This window comes from Pan paniscus, chromosome 3 (genome assembly GCF_029289425.2).
Source record: "Pan paniscus chromosome 3, NHGRI_mPanPan1-v2.0_pri, whole genome shotgun sequence".
Taxonomy (NCBI): domain Eukaryota; kingdom Metazoa; phylum Chordata; class Mammalia; order Primates; family Hominidae; genus Pan; species Pan paniscus.
The window spans coordinates 68,188,704-68,207,259 of NC_073252.2; the positions used below are offsets into that span (position 1 = coordinate 68,188,704).

Below are 18,556 nucleotides of genomic sequence, written 5' to 3' on the forward strand. Positions count from 1 at the left end.
GAACAATTCTTTCTCTATTTTTTTTTTTTTTTTGAAGCAGTTTCATTCTGTCACCCAGGCTAAGTGCGGTTTTATGATCACAGCTCACTGCAGCCTTAACCTTCTGGGCTCAAGGCATCCTCTCACCTCAGCAACCCCGAGCAGCTGGGACTATAGGTGCACCCCACCAGGTACAGCTAACTTTTTATTTTTTGTAGAGATGGATGTTTCATAAAACATCCAGGCTGGTCTTGAACTCCTAGAATCAAGCAATACTCCTGCCTCGGCCTCCCAAAGGGCTGCGATTACAGGTGTGAGCCACAGCACCCGGCCTTCTCTCTCTCTTTTCTGCATGTTCCTAATGTGACTATTATATGTGAACACCCTGAGTCTAAAACAAAACTTAGATCGCTCCTTTAAATAGAAAAAAAATACTCCTACTTTGTATATTTAACACCTACACTTGATAGAAAACTCAAAAGAAATATTTTTAAATGTCTAGATTCATGATGTTTGATTCTAAGAGTATTCAAAATACAAGCAACATATCTATTTCCATACCTCCAGAAATAACTGCCAATATTTTTTCTATATTGTACCCACTGAAAAGCCCATTAAATTTAACTTGATTTTAAATACTCATTTTTTAGCTTTAAAATAATACATTGAAGATAAACATATAGACAGAAAGTAGATTGGACACTGCACAGGTTGGGGAAGGAGACTGGGATGAACAGTAATTGGCATGCAGAATCTTACTGTGGTGACAACAATATTCTAAAACTGATTTATTGCAGTGGTTGCAACAGTTGCTAAGTTCACTAAAAACATCACTGTACTATTGAAATGAGTGAATTATATAGTATATACAAATGCTTCAACAAATTTACATTAAAAATAAATCATTACATGAGAGAAGCCGGACAAAAAGTATATAATATATGAAACCTTTTATTAAAATTACAAAGTGGGCAAAACTAATTTAGTTTTTCAAATCAGGATAGGGCAATCCTTGTAGGAAGGAATATGGCTGGTGCAGAGCACAAGGGGGCGCTTTCTGAGGTGACATTAATTTTCTGCCTCATCTGTGATAGTTACATGGATGAGCTTGATTTGTGAAAATTCATTGAGGTGTACATGTATGATATACGGAATTTTCTGTAGGCATATTATACATCAATAAAATGTCCACAGCAGAACAGCAATAAACTTGTGAACCAAGGATGAGCAAAAGATTACTAGAAAAAAGCTATGCCCTTGTGTTCTTTTCTAGTGTTCTTCCACTTACATAGCTAGTATCACTTAGGTCTCTTCTGGTTCCACTAATGCTGCCATCTTTCAAGAAGCAGCTCTAAGATTTCCTCTCCAGTGAAATGCTCTCTTATATCATTCAGCTGAAAGAGCCTTCTTCCTTTAATCTCTTCAATACATATAAATGAGATAAAAAGTAAAATGTTGAGCAAATGGTATAGTTGAGTTTTCTCATCTGCCAAAAAATACATAGTTTTATGGGGAGAAAACACGACTAACTTATTTATCCATCAAGCCCAAAAGTAACTGTTATGGTAAACTGCACGTTGTAAACTTTCAAGTGCTGGTTAACAACTGAAATATTTCCATTAATAGTTAAGAATAACATGAAACCTAAGCTGAATGCCAAATGTAAAATTTCTAAAGTTATCCAGTTGCTAAACTGTAATTTTCATATTTAGATTTCCAAAGTTACGTGTAATATATTTTTTAAAAACTCTCTAAAATATATAAAAAAACAAAAAGAAATAGAAACCATTCAAATAATAGAGTTAAGAAAGCTTTTAAGTGGCATAACAAAATTAGCATATTTATTTATTCATTTATATATCCAAAGTTGGTTTTAGGTAAAATCAACAGGCAGTCTGCCTTCTAGAAGCCTACAATTTGCTTTAGACAAGGCAGCTGTGTGATAATATAGGTTTGTTAATGTTTAGATGAGATTAAAGAGAGATGTAGATGATAATAATTGAGTAAAAGTATAAGTTCCTGAGAAGGACAAATAAATCTGTTGTGATGTTTTAATAAGTTCTCTGGTAAGATAATGAAGCAGAAGTAAAGCATGGACGATTGGTGGGTGGTGGACAGAATGGCATAAGAGCACACGTGATTGGAGAAAATGCAATCTGGAAAGCAATGAAGAAAGTGGCTTCTCTAGACCATATATCAGATTGCAAAGCTCTACTGAAGAAAAATATGGAAATCAAGAGTTACAGCCTTTCAATTCAACTTCCAAATTTTTCACACTTAGCTTTAATTTACACATCAGTATGCAGTTTAATTTATGCCTTTGTTCACATGTATTCACACATCTGCCTCAATGACATTTCATATCTCTCCTTGCCTAGGACATCTGTCTACTGCATCACTCTGAAGCAAGTTATGGGCTTTTTAAACAAGGTTATACAAGAATACGGTGATAATCATGCTGTTTATACTGAGTAATAATCCTTCATAAGACATGCTTAGAAACGTTTAGACTCTGATATAGTCTCTTTCTAGAAGTTTAAGCAAAAGAAAAGGATTAAGATACCTTTAAAAAAAACATGTTTTCCATTATGATTTCAGTTTAAATGCTTTAATCTATTTAAACTGTTTGTACCATTAGTATGATGTCCATACCATAAGTAGTAATTATTAGCATTATTTAACATGCTGTGGTTGGCGTAATAGTGTAACTATGTTCATTATAAAGCAGCTTAAATGGCCATGACATTGTGTCTCTTGGGAGCTTACAAAATAAAACCTGATTTCTTTTCTCAGAGAGTCAAAAACATTTACTTTGGACAAGTCTAAATCTAGTACATTTAACAGTTAAAAGGCAAGTGAGAAACTTGCTTCCATGGAGAATTAACCAAAGTTATTTCAGCTAACTGACAACTCATATTTGTGAAACCACCAAGAGGGTTTACACAAGTGATTTACTAACGGTGCTTAAAGTATTTTTACTCTACACATTTGTCACTTAGTGTACGCATCCCATATAGTTCAGTGACTCCAAAGGATCCATTGTAACTACTTTTTTGAAATACTTATAAGATTAAAGGCTTATTTTTGGAGCTGTTAATAATATTAATGAAAGGATTAAAACAAGTTCAGTGAAAATCATATAGAGATGAAAGAGCTAATGCTTCTATTACATTTTAAGTGAAAAATGAATCAGAGAAAGGCAGAATTTCCTTCTCAACTCACATTCCAAATGAATTCTACAGAATATTATGTTTGGTTAACTAAAACAAATAAAAATATCAGTTTAGTCATAGTGCCCACTGCATACTACTCATAGAAAACCACTCCTGAAACACCATTACAATACCTACACACAACTAAATAATCAGAACTCTTTCAGGCATAGCATTTAGTATAGTTGGAGGTACGTCAAATACGTAACGATAATAGAGACACACAAGAACAACAAGATGTAACCAAACTTTTATCAAATGAAATCCCTAATTTTAATATCTTATTTCCTATTAATGCTCACCTTAGCATGAGCCATCATTTTAGTAATAGACAAATAAAAGCCCTCAGATTTGCCCATATTTCATTACCCTTCAAGTACACATCAGTGCTTTAATCATCAAAAACCTGACATATTATAATTAGTATTAATAATTTATGTAATAGTAATTTATAAAAATAACATATTGACTATGAATGTATTAATTACACACAAAAACACTTATCAAAATTTTGAATATGAAGAAGACAAAAGGTGAAAAATAAGGAAGGCTTTCTTAAGTACAAAAGAGAGAATCCTTGAAATCTACTGTTTTTGTCTTTAGACTTCAATTTGTTTAGTTTTATCTAAAATATAGTTTTCCCTATATTTAAAGAAGTCCTTAAATAATAGAAGGAAAAGAAATAACTGAATAGCTGTAGGCTTATAGTAAAGGAATGACTTTATCCCTGATTTCTGAGAAAGCATAGTAATAGTGAACAAATATCTAAGAGATATATAATACTTAGCTAACTTATCAAGACATTTTAACATAATTTAAACCTTATATAATATGCATTCCTACTGACCAGTCTCTTTAGAATCAAAAATATTTCTTACCCACTGATATTATATGATACATTCATTTATATGATGTTAATATGGCCATATTTAGATTGCTCAAATATTTAAATTAATTTCATATGCTGAATAGCAAAAGAATACTTTTAAAATTATTTTCCAAGGCCAACTAATCCTTAATCAATACTCTTACTACATTTTGATTAATGATTATAAATTACCTATTAATTTTTACTTCTTTTTTTCCCTACATTGTTAGAAAGTTATTGTTAGCAGTAAAATAATTTTTCTGCCATATTTGGAGAAAATCTTATTTTTGCAAATTGTGAAAAATACATTTATTCTTCTCTCATGTAATGAACTCAGTTCTAAAGAACACTATCAAAATAACAGCATGCAATGTCATGCAGACCGTGAAATGTAATAGATAATCCAATAAATTGTAATACTTTCCAACTGCTGTTTGCAATTAGCATTTTGGTGATACAAGGAATAGTCAGATATGGAAAAACTATTTCGAAGCGTCCTAAAATACATAACACTGTTTATGTTCTTATGCTTAACATGTAACACAGATTGATGTTGAAGGTTTATATTGTGCACAAAGAAAAGGATATTAGAAGTATCATACCTTTGAGACATAATCTTATAGGCATCTGGCAGATAACATCGTATATTCTCCATCTGAGCAGGGTCAGAGTCACAAATTTTGTCATCAGTCCTGCCATAGTTGGCACTTTCTATCATGATGACATCTGTTCCTGGACAGCGAAGCTCTATAGGATAGCTCTCACAGGATAGCTCTCTGCGGACCACAGCCATTGGAATTGGGGCACGGCTGAAAGCTGCCAAAAGGAAGAGGAAGAAAAGAGATACCATCGTTACTACATACAAAGGAAAATTACATGTGTTCGCTTTTCCAATGTTTGGGGTAAATCAATACGAAGATATAAAGCAGTTAAGATTCATAATTTTAATTAAACTAGAATATTTTTCTCTTCAGTAACTTTATAAATATTTTTCTTCTAATCTAACAGAAACAGTTATTTCCTAAAATCTTTATCACACTTTTTTTCTTATAAATGAAAAAAGGCACTGTCGATTTTCTATTAAACTCTTGGCCTGGTGTGTCAGATTAAAACTAGATAGAAATATCATCCAGTTTATACAGTCAGATATTCAAATAAAACTTGCAAGTGTTCCTTTCTTCTCTCTTTTTAATAACAAAATCATCATTGAAAAATTGCACTATTGTTGACTTTAAATATACTTATTTAAGTAATCTATTTCAATTTTACAACATACGTCCATTGTTTTAGGCAATACTTTGTGAGTTCACTGTAGAACTAATGCTTGCTATTTATTTAAGAAAATGGAGATTCGTTTGGAGGAAAAGTTATATTTTCCTTTAGCTCCTCCCCATACTCTTCCCCACTGTCAACAGGTAATTAGTTACCCATGTGGAGACCTCCCAATTAGAATTTTCTTCACAGAAACAGACATGTGTGTGTTCTCCCGCTCCTCTTTTCACTTTACTCTGAAAATTTTACTCAGGTAGTATCACACTATACATATTGTTTGATATTTTGTATTATTTTATTTATAAATGTAATGATATATGATGGAAATCTTTCCATATCTGGATATTGTTTCCTTCACTTTTAATGGCTACATCTCATAAATATATAAATTATTTAACTGGTCCTATGCTCATGGACATTCTGAAAGGTCTTGGTGTTTTTGTGTCATAATACTGCAAGGAAGCCTAAACCTATCTGCGCACCTTGGCTGTAATATATTTGAGAAAACCTAATTATCCAAATACATTTTAAGGTACATTTCTAAAAAATGAAATTGATGAATCAAGAGGGCAATACATTTCAAATGTGGCAAATATCAATAGATTTCAAATAAACTTGAAAATGAATACTTTCTATCAACAATACTTTCTTCTTCAAAACTAAATATTATCAATTCCTTTAAGCTTTGTCAATTTGATAAAGAATGGTATAATATCTTTAACTTGTACTACTTTACTTGTACTGTGGAATATATTTTCATATGTTTATTGACCTTTTGTATTGCTTTTATTTGTGAATGGCTTGCTTACATTTATGTAAAATTTGCTGTTATAAAAGTTTTTTGTATAAGAAAAATAAACATTTGTCCTTCATATTTATGAGAAACACACTTTTTCTAGCTTGACGTTTAAGTTTAGATGTTTGCTGGACATATATATTTAATTTTTATACAGAAAAGGTCTGCCTTTTCCTGTCAAGTTTAACAGTTTCTCTCTCCAAGATTGTGAACATAATCACTACATTATTGGAAAAGAGTCAAATGTTAAGTTATGATAACTCAACAAATCTTCTTTTATAAGCATGTAATTTAAATTTTAAATGAAGCGTTTACTAACTGTCAAATAAGTTGATTTCCACACTAAGAGAATCAGTTATAGAGAAACACACATGATAGCTTAAATTTGCATTTATAGTTGATTAACTCACTAACGTGCACATGCACAAAAGACATGTATTTAAACAAATATGTGCTTCTCTTGTGGCTTTTTTACGAAGCATGAAATGTGAAAAGAAGGGAGGAGAGAGGCAGGGAGGTGAAAAATGGAGGGGCAAAGAAAGAGAAAACATGTAACTATAAATATTTTCTCTTGAAGTTTAGAGAAAATATTGATTTGGTTTATGAAACATATCTATAATTTAAAAGTTGAGAGTGATGTTGGTTTTTACCTCATTTGTATGACATTTTTGAAAAAGTAGGACTGTACCATAGACACTAGGCAAAACTTCTTAGCAGGTTAACAGGTCACTTGAAGTTATTCAAGCTGCACTGCACAGTTAATTCCATTCTGGTTGGTGTTCAACATTTTATTTCTCTCTCTCTCTCTCTTTCTTTTTTGTGTGCACACACATACACACACACCCATAGAAGAATCTAGCACATCCACAACATTGATTGAAGAGAGTTAGCACAATTAAAGGTTGGTTATAATGTTACTTTTAAAGTTTGTTCTTGTGTCAACACTTAGCAAGGTACTCTCACAATAGACACTGAATTTGTGATATGTGCATTTCTGCTGTCCCTAAAATAAAACTCTTTGTTTATCACTCAGAAATTGGATGCTTATTTAAATCTGAAGTCTTTTTCAATACTGAGATGCTATTTTCATGGATATAGACATTTTCATAAGGGTATTTAAAGTCTTATATAATAGAATCATTGAATTAAAAAAAGGACTTTGGTCAATTTAAATGGAATCATAGAGGTGTTTTTGTTTTTGTTTTCACAAAAGGTCCTTAATATCAGAATTCCCTGAATGTTTTAGAGTAAACTTTTATACATTTATTAAGAGACAAATTGTTTCTTAACTTTTATAACCATTTTATAAAAAATCACATTGAAACTGCTTCCAAACATTGGATTCATCTAGCTATAGTATGTTGACTAAACCAGTCAATTAAGTTTTTTAAAAAAAGGTTAATGTAACAAAAAAACAACAAATAAGCAAAAAGCATTTGTTTCAGTAAGTGGGGAATTTGGTTTATTAAACTCATGGGTCAGTTTTGTCAAAACATTGACATAGCTTTAATCTGGGTCTTCACTGTTAAAAATATGATTTAGTACCAGACACTAGGCAGTTGCAAAGTCAGTTAAAATGTCGGGGTCCAAATTTTCCATGTATCTTTTGGACTTGTAAGAATGATTCAAAAGTTATGGGTATGGCAATTTTTATGGAGTACCAGAGTTTGTGTATGCTTTCTTCCATTGAATGTATAATTGCATTTATATCATCAGTAACCCAGTGACAAACTGCACTCCATAAATGATGGATACTTTGTTTACGGGAATTTGTTAATGGGAATGTATGGCTGGAAATTACTCTATAACATTATCTAATTAGCTATTTAAATTACTTTTAATTATGTTACTAACTGTTTTAATAGCAACCAAACTCCAAAGGAAAAAAAAAGGTTTTTGTTAAGAAAAGTTTTTTGCCATTCAGTTATCATGCTACTAATGGAAAGACTTGGTTAGAAGAGGAAAACACTAAAACATGGAAAATGCCAACAATTCAAATGCAGAGTAATGAGTCAAATAGTCTACTGCATGTTGTGCCAGGTTAACATTGCATTGGGCATTGTGGAGTGACACATAACGTAATAATTTGGAGGAAAGAAGGTATATACATACCTTCTTATGCTCCTTACCACTTTTATTCCATGAGGTAATCTGTTATATCAAAGAATACAGTGTCATCTATTAGGTGTGTAATAGATATCTGCTGAATAAATTGGAAAAGTTTTAGATGTGAAATCTGGAAACCTTCTGCTAGGATGCCACACTTTGGAACTACTCACTGACCATAGGATTGACTGAAGAGACATGAACTAATTAAACATCTCTGATAAAGATGTCAGAACCTCAGAAAGTTTCCAAAATTCATATCAAACATACCGCTAGTGAAAAGTGCTTTTGATCACATATTAACTGTGAGGAAAGCACATAAAATATAAATATCAAATAATAAAAGAAATAGCTCCCTATTCTTGCTCACTTGTTTTCCGCAGAAATTAATCCTATTCTTTACTTCTTTTCTGAAATTTTAGCCACTTCATTATTGAAACCTCTTGTCATTCTGTTTCCTTCTCCTTGGGCTCTCTCCCCTACTGATAAGCCTATTTGGTGCTTTTTGACTCGATATGCTATAAGGCCTTGATGAACTTGTGTATGATGGTAACTAAAGATACCAGACTAGGGATGGGAAGTCAGGAGGCTAGAAGTAGGTGACCGATCAAGAGTCAGGTGGCTCCTCTTGGTCTCCAAGGACTGGGGTCAGAGACTTGCCAAGGTAACCCTAGGCTATTAACTAGGGGCTTTCATAGAAGGGAATATTACTTCGGACATGAAATTATGGGACAAAACATATCAATAAGTAAAAGACTGAATATAGTCTAAGAGGCAAGTAGCCAATTAATTGGTTGAGGTTATAACAAATATAATTAATTCAGTTGAAATACGTTAAATTTAAGGTGTCAGGATATCTGCAAATGGTTAATAATCAGCTGGATTCATGAGTCTAGAATTCAGGAGTAGAATATAGGCTAAAATCATGTTAATATATAAAGTAGCTAAGTGAGTGTTTCTAGAGTAAGAGAAGAGGGATGAACAAAGAACTTGGAATATCAGTGGTCACTGACAACTTGAAGAAGGTGCTCCTTAGTCATGGGAGAGATACACAGAAGGTCATTTCATATCTATTCAAGGAAGATTTTGACTGTATGGACTAAATCACCTGCCATTGCACTAGGGGAAGGGAACGTAAATAATTACATGATAGATGAATCAAACATTTCTCTGTCTCTCCCTGGGCCAAGTCTTCAATGTCCTAGTCAAATCTGTTTTTTTTTTTTTTCATGCATTGCTCTACATATTTAGCGATCCAGTCAAAAATGAGGGCTACACATTAATGGTAGACTGGTTAAAGAAAATATGGTACATATACACCACAGAATACTATGCAATCATAAAAAGGAATGAGATCATATCTTTTGCAAGTACATGAATGGAGCTCGAAGGCATTATCCTCAGCAAACTAACACAGGTACAGAAAACCAAACAGCACATGTTTTCACTTATAAGTGGGAGCTGAACAATGAGAACACATGGAGACAGGGAGGGGAACAACACATACTGGGGCCTGGGGGCAGGAGCCGGGGGAGGGAGAGCACCAGGATAGATAGCTAAAGCATGCACGGCTTAATACCTAGGTGATGGGCTGATAGGTGCAGCAAACAACTATGGCACCATTTACCTATGTAACAAACTGCATGTCCTGCACATGTATCCCAGAATTTAAAATAAAATTAAATTAAAAGAAAAAAATAATAAGAGCTACAGCCTAATCTCCATATAGCAGAGATGAAAATCTTCAGACTGCCCTATTTGTCTGTTTGCTACAATTATAAAAGCATCAGCAAAATGGCTTATATTTATATTTATTTTCTATTTCCTTCACTTCATATTTTGTTTACAACAAATCCTATGTATTAAAAACAAAACAACAAGAAATCTATCAAAGAATTTTTTACAAAAGAATCAATAAGAAATGCAAATTAGAAGGCTATTTCATAGTAATAAAGATAAGAAAAGATGGTTGTTTTAAACAGGTAATGATAAAGAATGTATTTGATCAATGTTTCGGAACAAAAAATTACATGATTTGATGACTGACTGAACATGTAAGGTAAGGGAGAGAGTGACAAGAATGGCTGCCACGTTTCTGACATATAAGCAAATGGTTAGATTTTAGTGTCATGAGCAAAATTTGGTAGGAAGTTAAATATACAAGTCTATGAATCAGAAGAGTGATCTTCATCAATTTGAGAGTTAAAAGGTAGTGCTTAAAAATCACAGAAGTAGATAAGATAACCTAGGGAGGGAGATATTTAAAGAGGTCCATTTGAGTCAGGATAGGTAATCAAGAAAGCCACCATGTCCTGGAGACACAGCAACTATGGCCCTTTAAGAGCAATTCTTTCAGCATTCACATTATAGTCAAGTTCATTCAAAAAGAGCTATCTCTAGGAGGGAATTGTCCCATGGAGGGCACGCACATTTTGATTTTACCTGCTCTCAAAATTACTCTTTGCTGATTATAATAGTGAAAAACACACCCCTGGATGGAGATTTAAGATGCTAATGAGACATGTAATGTATGAACAAGCATGTACAGCTACCGTGCATGTGCACCCAGAGGACCATCCAGAACATGCTTACTAGTAACAGCTCTTCCCACCCTCTCATGAATAATCATGTAAGGTGACTCCCATAAAGGGAGTTTTCCCAGTAACTGTGGCTGTCTCATCCTTATAAGCAGCCCTCTCTGAATCATCTCTCAGGGTGTACTGTCTATTGTGCACTTAACTTTCAAAATATTCTTTCTTCTTTGCTATAAATTGCTCCATGCTGCATCTCCATTGCTGTGTGTCTCTTGTTTAAATTCTTTAAACTAAGAATACAAGAACCGAACTTTCACAACAGCCATCAACACGTGGCAATTTTAAAATGTGTTCACAGTTCTTTGATACTCTTCCAGTATTCTTCCCTTTTCTCTTGAATGTGGATGTACTGAGTGACTCGCTTCTAAAGGACTTAGTGTGGTATAAATGAGTATGTGATTTCAGAGAGTAGTTCATTAAAAACACACTGCCACTTCAGCCTCCCTTCAGTCCCTCATTTTAGGCAAAGCCAACTATCATATCTTGAGAGCACTCAAGCAGTCCCATGGAAAGGTCCAGGGAGCAAAGAACTGAGGCACCCAGGATGAACTTCGGATGCACATGAGAGAGGCACCTTGGAAGCTGGTCTTCCATCCACCAGAAAGCCTTGCTTCAGGCAACTGCAACCCCATGAGAAATCCGGGGGCTATACCCAACTAATTAAACTACTGCTGGACTCCTAACCTACAGAAACTGTGTAAGATAATAAATGTTTATTGTTTTAAGCCACAGAGTTTTTGGCTATCCAATGCAGCCCAGAACCAAGCCTGAAAGAATGTTTAAAGAATTGACACTGAAACTGTTAGATAGATATTGAAAAATTACCAAATAAATGAAAGAAAAATATTATGAATGATCGTACAAATAGTCTAGTATTACCATCCGTTTGCTTAAACAGCATTTAGGCTATTAGTTTTTTATGGAAACAGTGTTGAATTACTAATAGGTGCTAAAAATGATTTTTTGCCCCTGCATCTCACTGATCATATGAAAAAAAGAGCTCTTTTGAAAATTAAAAAATAAAAATGGAACAGATTTGATTCCTCTGAGGAAGAAGTTAATTAAACAATTTGTAAGTCAAGGCTAGTGATTCTAAAAGAGTTTCTTAATTATAGATATGAACACTTACATATCTGAAAGTGGACATGATTCTACTTATTGGCAATGCCTTTGAAAAACATTTCATTACTTAAATGCTGCCAAAAAGTAAATATTATCAATTTTAAGTTTCAGCAGAGCTTTTGACATAATTTTCTTAAATACATGTATTTTCTCTGTGTCATTTTACATGCCAACACATTTATCTAAGTTTTAAGAAATGTGCTCTGAAAATCTAATCCAAAACACTTGGCAGCAAAAACAACACTGGTAACCAAAAGAAATAACCCATCATCTACTTTCTTTAAAAGAACATATGCTCTCAGTAAGCTTCTAATACACTGAATTCTAACAATTCTATTTCAAAAAAGAATACATATAATTGAAATGGCATTTTAGCATTTAACTAAGTGTAACCAAGTGACAATTAAAACTGACACTCTGAAAGTATAACCAAAGACAACTATGTTCTGAGGTCAAAAGAAAAGCATGAAATTCAGATGTTTTAATATACAATTTCTGAACTTATAGAAAAAAAGTTCTAATGAGTGGTACATCATCAAACAATTAAGCAGCTATTCTTTTGACTTACGGAGCTTCATCATGAACCTCATCCTTTTTGAGGGCACATACACAAAGCTGTGACCTTCAAATGAAATCATCTACCTGAGGATTGCCTAAAAAAGCAGCAAGTGTGTGAATAAATGCATTTCACATCTACTTACTATAGCATTTCAACATTTAATAGAAATCACTTTCCACATTGTCTTCCAATTCACGAGAAATAACATTTCTAAAACTTTGTCAAATTTCACATATCACAATTTTCCCAATCTTCTAAATGTCAAAAATTCCAAACTGGCTGTTTAACATGTTCTTAAGAGTAAGAACTGTAATTTCAAGATAAGCAAGAATCCACTAAAAAGAATTATTTAGTTCAAAAGAAATTTTTTAAAATATGCCAATTTAATTCTAAATGCATATTGATCCCTTACAATGTGGATGCTGGGAGTTATTACACATAAGACATGGGTGTCATCTGAAGTCTCCCTTCACATTAGGTATTATCTCAGGCCTAGGAGTGGTCCTATATGGGATGAAGTTCCAAGAGTCTAAAAGAAGCTTCAGAGTTAACACATGAAATCAAGGAAATGATAAAACTTCATGTATGTGAACAAGCTCCCAAAGGCAAGGGATGTTCTCATGATTAACAAGACCAGAAGGGGGAAAGTTCAGAGCAGGAGAGAAGAGATAGGCCGATGACCCAGAAGATGGATACTAAGAATCTTTCTGTCTCCATGGGTCTCTAGAAGCTTGTAGTTGGAGAAAGAATGAATACATGCCTATGCAAAGCTTAAAACATTATAAAGCAGAATGATGTGGAACAGATAAAAAGTAAGAATTTCAGAGAAATCAAATAAACATGTGCTAGTGTGCTTAAAAAAGATTTCTTGAATGATGAAGATTTGAGTTGGTCTTTAAAGATGAAACAATATGTATGGATATCGGAGAGGGGATAGTAAAATACTTCAGGCAAAAAATCTGAGCAATGAAGGGTGTATTTACAAGGGAGGTAGGAACAGAAGTGAACAGTAGTAAAATCAGAGAAAGCCTTAAAATTAGACACAGAATATAGCTCAAATTAGTTAAAGCAATAAAAGATTATGATATAATATAATGACATAATAAAGAGATTTATCAAATTAATCTTAAAAATTATTAGCCAATAGATTATTTAAACAGATTAGGGTTAAAGGAAAGAGAGTGTGGGTATTAATGAGGAAGATACTGTAATGAGCTATTTAGGGCAATATGACAATGGTAATCGCTAAAATTTATCAAGTGTTTTTCCTGTACTGGTGCTTTAAAAGTATCACTTTATTTCAAATTCCCAATGATAACAGTTTAGAAAAATTATCATCCCATTTACCAAACTGTGGCTTAGACAAAGATAGGAAGAACAGAAGGCATGAACGAGAAAGTCATAGAGATAAGATGCAATAACTCTCCTTGGGTGTCACACACAGAGAAAACAGGAAAGGGGACTTCTTTTAGGAAATATGTAAGGAAATACAAGAATATCACACCAATAATCAGTTGTATAATCTTTATGGTTTCCCATTTCATTAGTGAAGTGAAATCTAATTCCTGAATATGAAATGTAAGTTAAACGTTCTATTCAATTTATTGTGCTTGGCAGGAACTTTTTTTCTTAACAGCACAAAACATAATATAATTTTAAGAATTCTTTACTAACTAATATACTATAAAAGTTAATATGAATCTTTGTATAAAAATCTACTGTACTAATATAGAAAATCATTACTTCCACTTTAAAACGTGACATTCATTGTCAAATTTGGTCATTACCCTTTTTTTTCTTTTTTTTTAAGAGACAAGCTCCCACTCTGTCACCTAGGCTGAAGGGCAGTGGCATGATCATATGTCACTACAACCTCGAACTCCTGGTCTCAAGTGATCCTCCCACCCCAACCTTCTTAGTAGCTGGAACTACAGCCATGCGCCACCATGCCTGGCTAATTTTTTTTTTTATTTTTTGTAGAGACAGTATCTCACTATGTTGCCCAGCTAGTCTCGAACTCCTGGCCTGAAGCAATTTTCCCACCTCTGCCTCCCAAAGTGCTAAGATTACAGGGGCAAGCCACCTCATCTGGCCTCAGTATACTTTCATAGCAGTATATAAACATCAGTATTCTTTATTGCAAATCAACAATTACAAAGTTTATGTTATTCTTATGGTGGAGCCAAGAAAATCTGTAATCATGCAGATTTTAACAGAAGAAACTTAGTGAAGAATAAAACAAGTTTTGAATGAATGGAGGTCACAGTTAAAACTATACAAAATTTTAATTTTGAAGGAAAGGAGTTATTAAGCAACAAACAAATGCCTCACTGCACTATACACGCTTTTGAGAAATGCACAATCTATTCACATTCTTCCCTTCCCTCCCTCATCCCCCCCATTTCCCTAACACACACATGCACACACACACTCTCTCTCTCTCACACACATACACATACACACACACACACACACACACACACAATTATTCACTGGAAAGGACAAAGAGCTTTCAGTGGCATATAATTTTCATTTTTTTTTGTTTTGTTTTGTTTAGGGAAAGTAATACTAAGGCTTTTCTTTCTAATTCTGAAGCATAAATCTTCCACAACAGAGACCTTGTAATAACTTCTTTGGTAATACCTTCAACACTGAAAAACATGTACAACAATATTTATACATCCATTATCCACAAGCTTTACAATGACTTTGGAATGGAAAATATTCCCCTTTATTCACCCATTCAGAATTGGACTATTGCTGTCTACGTAATCCACCTGATATTAGAACAATAAACCTAACCATAAACAGTGTGACCAAATTTGTATTTTCACATTGTTATGTTTTCTAACTAAAGTTTCGGAGTGCATGTTTGTAGCAACTAGAAGTTGATATGTATTCCACTAGAGTATATTTGTTAGGAATAAGTCTGCAAATTGACTATGCTGCTTACAAAAATCAAATGCTTATTCTTTATTTTATTTCCAGTGAAACTTTCATTAACAATGTTTCCAAATATATTTTTATTAAGAAGTTGACTGCACGCTAGATGCTAAATGTAAATTCCCACTCTAAAGACAGTGAATCTCTACTTGTTATATCGGTAAATGAGGAATGCATTAACCAACCAAGTCTCTAAACCTATGAAAGCCCAGATCATTGCCAAATGCTAGAAATGTGGGACAGGAAGAGTAGCCAGTTTGTTTGTTCATAAATTCTAATGACAGTTTTCTTCCCAAAGCACAAAAAATAATCAGGATGTGATAGACTAGCCAAAATGAAACCATCAATTCTAGGCAAAATATACCCTCAAAACCAAGGAAAAGCCCCACATCGTATTCTGGATAATGCTGGACACTAGTGAAGACCTTTTGAGTGAAAATGAAATATGTAGCTGGTTTAGAAAGAAACTGTCACCTCTCCCAAGCTTTGCAGCAAAACCATCAGAAATATTCTGAATGAACAAGTTTTTATGGTCTAAGAGGAGTAACAACAACAATGATATTCTGAAAGGACAAAAACCAGCTCACACACTTAACTTTCTAAAGCTATATGAATTGACTTCAAAAACCACATAAAGAAATCACAGGAAACTGGTGAAAAGGCTTTACCAAGGATTATATGTTGGAAAACTGTCATGAAATGACACAGGGCACGTAAAGCACTCTATTATATTTGTTCAGCTCAACCACAAAATACACCATTGGGGTTAATAAAACACATTTTCCCTCCTACAAAAAAATCAATAGAAAGTTTTTATAAAATACATTTTTCAGGGCCACACAGCTAGTTTCTAGACTAGATTAAAATAAAGGTTCTGGATTTCTACACATATGTTTCCTCAATTCATTAAACATATAATTAAACACAAGTTGTGAAAGAAAAATGAATTTTCAAAATGGTGGTTGAGAAATACATATTCTGACATTCCTGACTGATAAATATCAACCCTTCACCTCAGTGATTAACTTCATTAATTTGTCCAACAAATAAAAATTGAGCACCGTTTGAGATGGGTGAGTATTCAGTGGTCAATAAAACATTGTTTCATCAGTTTATGAAATTCACAAAGCAGATGGGGGCAGGAGATAAACATTAAAAATCAATAAATACATAACATTTAAATAACCCCAAAATGTCCACAAGAACTATGATGGAAAAACAAAACAAAATATGATACCATGAGACAACATACCACAGTTTCATCCATAGGTCACCTGTCTCCGTACCTGTCTCTGGCTCTCCCAAGAAAGTGGGGGTATCCAAAATGATTTTAAACAAGAGTATTTTCAAAATTACTAGAACACAAATTTAAAATCTCATAAAGCATCTGTTCTCTATGTTATTCAAAATAAATTATTTCATTAAGTCTTGCTAAAACTCTTATTAGAGGAAGCTGAAAACATATTATTAAAAACAGACATTTACCTGAATCAATAAGTTATTGAAGGAGAAGGTAGAAAGGATGATTAAATTCTCAAATGGCTTTCTGTGATTCAAACCAAAAAAGAGTAAATGAGGGGATAAACTGCATTCCTTTTTCTGCTTCAATCAAACCACATCACGTTGTAAGAATATTCCAATACGGGTGGTTAAGAAAAAATCAACTGACATTTTTAAAGAGATTTTTAGTTCTTTAATTCAATTGATGTAAAAGATAATATTCCCGAGAAAGCAGCTGTAAAATGATGCTTGCAAACATTAATAATAATATATAAGCCTTCTAATATTAATAATAAATAACATACTAAAATTTTCTCATATAAATTAGCCAATTTCTCTATTTCTAAAATATTTACATGAGCAAAAACAGTAAATCCTAAAATTATCATTTCAGGATTATAAAGTGAAATGAACATTGTTTTTAATGAAAGAATCCTTTCAATGCCTAGAAATGTACCCCAGCTTCAAGAAATACATCCATCATCAGAAATATATTAATTCAAAATTGTTTTGTATGTCAACCCATCTTCCTGTCAAACCATATTGATTCGTTGAGTTTAACTTTAATTATATCATTCTGATCATCTATTTTCATATTGACTGACAACTTGGCTGTGCTCTAGTATCTCCAAGATTCTTGTTTGATGTTGATTATTGTTGATATTTTTCTACCCTTTAAATAAGATTCTGTCATTAATATTTGTAATAAAATATTTTTTCAATTACCTTGCTCACTGTATTTAGACTGTAAGTTCAGAAGGCATTTTGCCAACATTTTACTATTTCAAAATTAACATTTCTACTTAATTAGTAAGGTTCTAAAGTGATAAATTAATAAATTTTTATGAATGATAGTTACATCCACATACCTTATTGCAATTATTCTATTTATTTATGCTGGATTTCTCAATATATGCAAGATGTTAAAAAAGCACACACACAAATATACACAGATGCACATACGGCTGCTTTACGAAAAATGTGCATTTTTAATTATCTTTCTAGTAATGCTGATGGTTTAGTTTAGGTCTGATGGAGTTGCACTCTTTCTCTTAGTTTTAGTTGAAGCAGACTTTCATGGTGACTGGATAGGTGTAAATGCCCTAGTTATAAAACAGGTTGAGTGACAAAGGCCTTTTGGTTTGAGAATGAAAGTATTTCCCTTTAATGAAACAATTTTAAAAATAAACTATGAATGTATTTTTCAACATTCTTCATTTTTATTGTCTATACACTTAAATGGTCAAAGTTTTGTATTGCTATTCTGCCACTTGAGCTTTCAAGAAAGAAAGGTTAGCGGTTGTTAAAGTCAAATACCATTCCATAATAAAATGTGAATAATATCCAGTATTTCACAGTCACTATGCTTTCTCTGATTGTTACATATGTCCAAGCCTGTAGCACAGTGAACACAATTTAGTAGCCTTATTTATTGAATGTAGGTCAATAAGAAGTATTTTTCATTTCATTCTTTATATTTATCAGTTTTGATTGAATGGCCTTCTTGTCCAAAGATGCTCCAAAGACACACAAAAGAAGATATTCTAGTTGACAAATTGATGGCAAATATGAATTAATGGATTTCTATTTTGCTAAAAAATAATT

At 32.9% G+C, this 18,556-nt stretch overlaps 1 protein-coding gene across 30 annotated transcripts in view; it reads right to left on the reverse strand.

Moving 5' to 3' along the window:
• Nucleotides 1-18,556, reverse strand: part of ADGRL3 (adhesion G protein-coupled receptor L3) — an 861,253-nt gene that overhangs the window by 471,466 nt on the left and 371,231 nt on the right. For all 30 annotated transcript variants that reach the window (XM_057302095.2, XM_057302097.2, XM_034958747.4 and 27 more), the window contains one exon: nucleotides 4,662-4,875. In XM_057302095.2, coding sequence (XP_057158078.2) covers nucleotides 4,662-4,875 — 214 coding nt within the window. The remainder of the gene's footprint in view (nucleotides 1-4,661; nucleotides 4,876-18,556) is intronic.